General features: G+C 50.4%; 1 protein-coding gene across 1 annotated transcript; it reads left to right on the top strand.

Annotated features, from left to right (window-relative positions):
* Positions 1-2,244: 2,244 nt before the first annotated feature.
* Positions 2,245-7,054, top strand: TMEM102 (transmembrane protein 102). The gene is made up of 3 exons (XM_034404701.3): positions 2,245-2,336; positions 2,881-3,093; positions 5,163-7,054. Exons 1-3 carry the CDS (start codon positions 2,327-2,329, stop codon positions 6,182-6,184), a joined length of 1,245 nt encoding a protein of 414 aa, XP_034260592.2. The 5' UTR covers positions 2,245-2,326; the 3' UTR covers positions 6,185-7,054.
* The last annotated feature ends 1,009 nt before the right edge of the window (positions 7,055-8,063 follow it).

The raw sequence follows: 8,063 nt of genomic DNA, 5'->3' as shown, positions 1-8,063 counted from the left end.
TACCGGTGGGCCTGGTAGGCCTGTTTTTCGCCCTCCCCAGGCTCCAGAGGCTTTTTTGGAGCCTGGGGAGGGTGAAAACAGCCTTCCCCCACTTCCCCAGAGGCCAAAAACCGCCCCTTTCCCGACTTCCGGTGGGACCGGAAGGCCCGAAAATCAGCTGGCCGGCACGCGCATGCACACTGGAGCTGAGTTGGCAACGCTTGCGTGCCCACAAATACGGCTCCATGTGCCGTCTGTGGCACGCGTGCTATAGGTTCGCCATCACGGCCCTAGGCCATTTCAGACAAAAAACATCTGAACGGCATGTCCTCCAAACCATGGGTTACTTAATCAGGGGCATAAGGCACCAGATTCAGGCAACATACGGTACTAAACCCTGAATGGTGGTTTGTAAGGCCTAGGTTCACAGAACATGCAATTGCAGACAAACGAGTGCGGAGAGCTTGTCCGCAAGGAAGCCATATGGGAGAAGGGCAGTCCTCGACTTACGACCCACAAATTTAAGACCAGGATTTCCACTGCTAAACAAGACGGTTTTTAAGTATGCGAGTGTGTATTTTGTACGGTGTTCACACAATACAGCCTTAATGCTGCCCTGAGTCTTCGGAGAGGGGCGGCATACAAATTGAATTAATAAATTAATTAATTAATAAATGCGTTGAACGTCACAAAACCAGCACCTAAAATGTTTATCGAACTATAAAACATCAAAAGCAGCAGATTATTTTAAAATAATTCCTTCGGTTGAGTCCCGCCCACTTTTACAACCTTTTGGGCCATGGTTGTTAAGTGAAGCGCTACAGCGGTTAAGCGAATCACACGGTCGTTAAACGAATCCAGCTTTCTCCCCCCCCTTCCTCCCACCCTTGACTTCGCCGGCTGGGATGGACGGCAAAACCGGCAGGTCATGTGACCCGCGACGCTGCAAATGTCGTCGATCCGTGCCCGACGTTTGACCGCAAGACGTCGTAGGGATGTTGCAATGGTCATAAGTGCGAGGACTGGTTGTAAGTCACTGGTTTTCAGTGCCATCGTAACATGGAAGGGCCGCTTGGCTATTTATGTCGCTCGGCCTGGACTGATGGGGTAGTATATTTTAATTAAAAAAAAAAAAAAACTTTCTTGATTTTTATGTATATTCGTTGTTTTTAACAATCGCTTGGCCAACTGTCGTTGTGAGCCGCCCTGAGTCCTTGGAGATAGGGTGGCATACAAATTTTATAAAATAATAAACAAACAAACAAATAAATAAACAAACAAACAAACAAACAAATAAATAAACAAACAAACAAACAAACAAACAAACAAATAAATAAATGGTTTAAAGTCAAGAACTACTTCTACAGCGGAATTTCTCCATCTTGGCCCCTTGAAGGGGTGTGGACTTCAACTCCCAGAATTCCCCAGCTCCCAGCTGGGGAATTCTGGGAGTTGAAGTCCAAACCCCTTCAAGGGGCCAAGATGGAAAAATATTGCTGTACAGTAACTTCCAAGTCAGCCCCTCCCCATCGGATTTCTTAGGAGGGGCCCCTCACTCTAGATAAAGACCCCCTCCAGCCCCCCCTCCTTCGTAGCTTGTCCCCCACCCCATGACTTCAAGGCCCCCCCTTGCAACGGGTTGAACTGACCCTTCCCCACCATCTATCTATAGCTCCTGTCTGAGGATCAACAGAACTTGGAAGGGACCTTATAGGTCATCTAGTCCAACCCCCCCCAACCCCACCCAAACAGGAGACCCTACACCATTTCTGACAAATGGCAGTCCAGATTATGGGGGTAGGAGAGTCCAGCACGCTGGGAAAGCCTGAGCCAGGCGATCGGCTGTCAGCTGCGAGTTTTGGATCCGCGCACGTGTTCAGACGATCCGAGGCTGGGAGCGGGTCCAGAAGGGGCTTTTAAAAAGGAGTCTAATTCCCCCCAAAAGAGCAGCTCCAGGGGTCTTAGGGGGGGGAGTTTCAGTTATTTGCAAATTCCCCGGAGGGCAGAGAAAGAAACTTTCCTGAACGTGGGAATGCTGCAAAGGGGAGGGGGCGTTTACCGGGTATATTGGGGGAGGGTCGTACTTTTTAGCCCCGCACTCTGTTTCTCCCATCCTCGCCCCCTTCCCCGTTTCTGGGGAGGGGGGGCTTTTCCCCAAAAGTAGAGAGAGGGCTAGCTGCCCCTCCCACCATGCTTTAAGACCCCTCCTCCCCGTTTCGGGGGGGGGCTTTCCCCCAACATGCTTTAAGAGTGGGGGGGGGAGGGATGAGGTTTCTGGAACTACATCTCCCAGGGTTCCTGGCGGGAGCCGCCCTCGGTGGGTGGGGCTTCGGGCTCAGCCAGGTAGATGCACACAGGTGAGCGGGATGTTGCACCGGGGCGGCAAGGAAGGAGTGGAGAGGGGTCGCTTCTGCCCCTTTCAGGACCTTGGGGGTGGGGGAGGGGGAGGAGGAGGAGATGGGGCGCCCCAGAAGGTCATGGGGGGGGAGGGGAGGCTGCACCTGTCCTAACCCGGATGCTCCGGGCCACACCTGTGGGCGTGTCCCCGGTCCTTCCTTCAACCTTCTCAGCTTCCTGGTGAAGCTGGTAATCCGGGGTCTCCTGGTGGTCTCCCATCCCAAGACCCTGATTACCTTCTGTATTCCAGTTGGGTGGGTGGGGGGGTTAGAGTAAAATAGAATAGAACAGAGCCGGAAGGGACTTTAGAGATCTTCTAGTCCAGCCCCCTGCTCAAGCAGGAAGATTAGATTAGATTAGATTAGATTAGATTAGATTAGATTAGATTAGATTAGATTAGATTAGATTAGATTAGATTAAACAGAGTTGGAAGGGATCTTGTAGGTCATCTAGTCCAACCCCCCCCCCGACCTCTTTTGACTAACTTTTCCTTCTGCAAGGAAGGTGCTTTGAGAGACCCGTCGGGGATGGCATCTCCTGCCGAGGACCCCCCGCCCAAGCCGGCCCCCGCCAAGCCCCTCACGGACCTGGACTTCCATTCCGGGGTGCAGATCGCGGAGCTCAACCAACTCATCCAGGAGTACCAAGCCCGGACCCCCGAAGGCAGGGAAGACCCCGAATTGTTCCAAGCCAAAGATCTGGTTTTCTCGCTGCTGGGTGAGTTGTGGGTGGGTATGGGGGGTCACAGAGGCAGAGAAAGCAACCCCCCTTCCCCCAAAAGCCCCTTCTAGTTAAGGGAGTTTTGCCCCGTTTTACGAACTTTTTTGCCACTGTTGTTAAGTGAATCACTGCAGGCGTTAAGTGAGTCACATGGTTTTTAAGTGACTCTCGCTTCCCCATTGACTTTGCTTATTAGAAGGTCGCAAAATGGGGATCATGTGACCCCTGGAACGCTGCGACGGTCATAAATGTGGGTCAGTTGCCAAGCGGCTGAATTGTGAGCACGTGACCCTGGGGAATGCTGCAACGGTCGTAAGTGTGAAATGTGGTCATAAGTCCCTTTTTTTCCAGTGCCGTTTTCCAGTCACTAAGTGAGCTGTTGTAAGTCAAGGGCTACCTGTATCTTCTTGGTGCAGGTAGAAGACTTGTCCCGGTAAACCTAGTTCTCAACTGACAACCATTCATTTAGTGACCGTTCAAAGTTGCAATGACACTGAAAAAAGGGACTTGGGCAGTGGTGGGATTCACTGTTTGTAACAACCGATTCGCTTCGCGCGCCCTCCAGAGGCAGGAAATGGGCCTGTTTCCGGACTTCCGATACTTCCAGTAAGCTGTTTTTCCATTTTTCGCCCTCCCCAGGCTCCAGAGGCTTTTCTGGAGCCTCCAGACCTGTTTCCGGACTTCCGGTAGGCCCGTTTTTCACCCTCCCTGAACCTCCGTGTGCGTCCTGCACTTACCTGGCATCCAAAACGGGCCGCGTGGAGATGCCTGGGAGGGGCGAGGAGGGGTGGGCGGGGTCAGCCAGTTCTTGGAACAACCGGTTCGGCGAACCAGATTAAAATTAACATCCGGTTCGCCTGATCCGGTGCGAACTGGCTGAATCCCACCTCTGGATTTAGGACTGGTTTTCAGACTTTCAGAACGTTGCAGTATTCCTACGATCACATGATCAAAATTCAGATCCTTGACAACTGACTCGTATTTATGACCGTTGTGGTGTCCCTGGATCAGGTGATTCCCTTTTGCGACCTTCGGACAAGCTGTGCACCGCCCTGAGTCCAGCAGGAGAAGGGCGGTATAAAAATGTAATAAAATAAATAAAATAAAATAAATAAAAGTCAAACGGGGGGGAGGAGAGCCGGATTCGCTTAACAACCATGTGACTCACTTAACAACTGCAGGGATTCACTCCCTTGACATCCAAAGTCATAACAGAGAAAGACGCAGAAGAAAAAGAAGAGATTCGTGTAACGATTGTCTCAAGAAAGGTCGTAAAACAGGGCAAAACTCACTTAACAAGTATCGCGCTTCACAGCAGACTTGTTGGGTTCAATTGTGGCCGTACGTCGAGGACTAGCTGTATTTGCAAATTTAGATTTAGTAAATTCGGTTCTCCCTCATGTAAAAGGAGGAGTGGCGGAACCTGGGTGGGTGGAGTCAAGCAAGGGATCAGCCTGGAATCCCTACGTAGCCAGAAGTGAACTAAGTACAAATAGTTCTCGACTTACAACCGTTCGCTTAGTGATCATTTGAAGTTACAACAGAACCGGAAAAAGTGACATGAGTATTTTTCACACTTATGACCACTGCGGCATCCCCACGGTCATATGATTTACATTCAGATGATTGACAACTGATTCACATTTATGACGGTTGCCGTGTCCTGGGGTCATGTGATCACCTTCTAACAAGCAATGGAGAAGTCAGATTCAGTTAACAACCGTGTTACTAAATTAACAGCTGCAGCGATTCACTTAGCGAACGTGGCAAGAAACGTCGTAAAATGGGGCAAGACTCACTTTGCATATTTCTCGCTTAACAACATAAATTTTGGGCTCAATTGTCGAAAGTTGAGGAACACCTGTACAACTCCCCCTTGAATTCCGTGGACCCTAATCTAACTATCTGGTAGGTGCCAACCATTAGCTGGGAAGATTCAAAGGCTTTCAGCGATAAAGCAGTTGAGTTAGAAGATTCCTGCGCAGAGGCTTTCAGCAATAAAGCAAATTAATTGGATTTTCACATGTGGACGAGGTCTCTCACCCCCTGCCTTGTTCTCCCCACAGGCCAGGTCCAACAATCCGATGGAAAATTGCCCCCGGTCAACCGCTACCTTCTTCTCTCCGGTGGGACCCAGCAGGGCACAGTCCACGTGGATGGTACCAACCTGTGGCCTCTTTCTCCCGGCGGCGACTACGATACCAGTTTTACACTCCTGGTGCCAGTTCTGAACGTGGCCGGTGTGCCTGTCACGTTGGACATGACGCAGAGCCCCCCTGGACACACCCGGATCAGCCTCGAGCCTTTCGATGCCCCCACCCTGCAACGCTGGTCCGAGTGCAGCTCCGGGGATGAGACGTTCCTCTCTGCAGAGCTGGTGTCTGAGTGGTTTTTCCGGGCGTTTTCCGCAGTGGCCAAAGATTTCCGCGTTGAACTTCGAGGACGCGTCACCTCCGTGATCGTCTGCGTCGGATCCTACCGTGTCCTCTATGACATCATCCCTGTAGTGGCCTTTCGGGGGTGGCCCGAGGTGGTCCGGCCGTGGCTGAGCCAGGGACATTTCTGGGACGGTAAATTGAGGGACGAAGACGTGACCACCGGCTTCTATCTCTTCCCGTCCACTTCCGGCTCGGATTGGTACCTCGCCTTCTCGGCTAGTGAGCTGCACTTGAGGCGCATCTTTCCTCTGCCACTGTTGTGGTCCCTGCGAGCCACCACGGCCGCCCTCCCCTGGGGTGACCTGCAAGGCCTGGGGCCGTATCACCTCTTCACGCTGGCCTTGTGGTCCTGTGAACGGCTACCGAGCCGCTACCTGGCCGAGGAGGAGAATGCAGCGCCCGCCCTCCTAGGTGTGCTGGACGATCTGTCGGCCAGCCTGGCCGAAGGACACCTCCCCAATTATTTCCTGCCCGAGTGGAATCTCCTGCATGGCTTATCCCCTCAGGCCACGAGGATCCTGGCGCGGGCCGTAGCCCAGGTGAGGGCCAACCCCTCCAAGTATCTTCGCCAGGCTGTGGAAGGGGCCAAGGAAGCTAAACGGCGGGCCAAGGCATATCGGCGCCAGCTGATGACCCCTACAGAGCCCTAACCGTGGGGCTGCTTCAGCAGGGACCGGATCCTGAACGAGCTCACCTTGTATTCTTCGGATAGAAGGGGGACCCATTCAGGAGGGCTGGGTGGATGCGTGCCAGGGCCACGGTGCCAGCCTTCAACACAGGACAGCCCCCCCAACTGGATCACCTCTGAGAATATCCCAGAAGGCAACCTCCAGATGGCTGGTGGCTGATGGGCCGGTGGTCCTCGACCTACGACCACAATTCGTAAGCCCTAAAAATTCGAGACAATTTTCGCGTAGGTTTTACCCTATTTTACAATATTTCTTGCCAAAGTTGTAAAGTGAACCACTGCCCTGCTTAACTCAGTAAGACAGTCGTTAAGCGAATCCGGCTTCCCCATCGATGTTGCTCGTCAGAAGGTCGCCAAAGGGGATCACATGACACCCTCCCCAGGACACCGCGACCGTCTATAAGTACGAGTCAGTTGCCAAGTATTTTGTATACTTGGTATTTTGTATTTATACAAAATTGTATAACTCTGTATTTTGATCATGTGACCACGGGGATACCGCAATGGTCGTAAGTGTGAAAAATGGTCCTAAGTCACAATTATCAGTGCCGTTGTCACTTCAAACTGTCACTAAATGAACGGTTGTAAGTCGAGGACTAAATGTGAGAGCGCTATAGTCTTATTTCCAATGCAAATCTTTTTTTTAACGAGCGCTACCTATCTAGTCACTAAATATTTTAAATATTTTCAAAACAGAAAATTATTTTTCTTTCTTAAAAGTAAAATAAATCTTATCCAGCTTGGAAAAGAGCCTTTTGTGAATTCTTGGGATAAATTATATTTTGTATGAATCTTTGTCAAAATCCGGAATAAAGATTTATTTGCCACGAAATGTGTTGGTGTGGGTCATTTCATGGGAAAGGCTCCCAGGAAGGGGGCAGGAGAGGTGAAAAGGGGGCAAGGCACTATTAAGTAATGGCCCCTTTAAGAGATGTGGACTTCAACGCCCAGAATTCCTTGGCACAAATGCATTGCTGTGGATGTACATACCCATTGTGGCCTGCTTACTCTCTTATAATCCCTTCCTCTGCAATCTCTCTCCTCCAGACAGTAGTAGGGAGAAAAAAAACAAAAAACAGGTCCAGCTGGCTGAGGAATTCTGGGAGTTGAAGTCCACACCTCTTAAAGGGACCAAGCTTGAGAAATACTGCCCTAAAAAGTCATCCCTGGCCTTACTCCCTGCATCTGAAACACCCCACGGATTCCGCTTGTAGGGTTGAACATATTGTGTGAACTCACACAGGGTCACGTCCTGAAAACTCAAGACTGCTTGGAGGACTCATCACAATTCTCTTGAGACATAGATCTCTTCTCATCTTTGGGGGAGGCAGAAAAGTTTTGTTTTTTTATAGGTGGTCCTCAACTTAACGACCAATGGGGCCCAAAGTTTCCGTGGCTAAGTAAAACCAGCGGCTGAGTGAATTTTGCCCCGGGTTTATACCTTTCCTCACCACCGTTGTTAAATGAGTCACGGCCATTGTTGGTAAGTCATAGGGTCGTTAAGCGAATCTGGCTTCCCTGTTGATTTTGCTTTGTACAGTGGTCGCAAAAGGGAATTGTAACCCTGAGATGCTGTGACCGTCATAAATAGGAACCAATTTGCCAAGCGTCGGAATTTGGATCGCGAGACCATGGGGATGCTGCAACGGTCGTTAAGTGTGAAAAAAAGGTCATTGTTTCAGGGCCGTTGCAAGTTGAAATGGTCACTGTCAGATGTAAATGCCTTATTCTCCAATGTGTAAATAATGTATATATGGAACATCAGAGGTTAACTTATTCTTTGGACTTTAATGTATTCATAACTTACCACTCCCATTCCTAGCTCCACCCCTTGTATATAT

This window comes from Pantherophis guttatus, chromosome 4 (genome assembly GCF_059756535.1).
Source record: "Pantherophis guttatus breed Tessera chromosome 4, ASM5975653v1, whole genome shotgun sequence".
Classification (NCBI taxonomy): Eukaryota; Metazoa; Chordata; class Lepidosauria; order Squamata; family Colubridae; genus Pantherophis; species Pantherophis guttatus.
This window is presented reverse-complemented; position numbering and strand designations above follow the sequence as displayed.

What these genes read in the sequence shown, in the direction of transcription:
- TMEM102 (XM_034404701.3), top strand. An exon ending in TCTGGTTTTCTCGCTGCTGG is followed by an intron (nt 3,094 to 5,162) that starts GTGAGTTGTGGG and finishes TTCTCCCCACAG; the next exon opens with GCCAGGTCCAACAATCCGAT.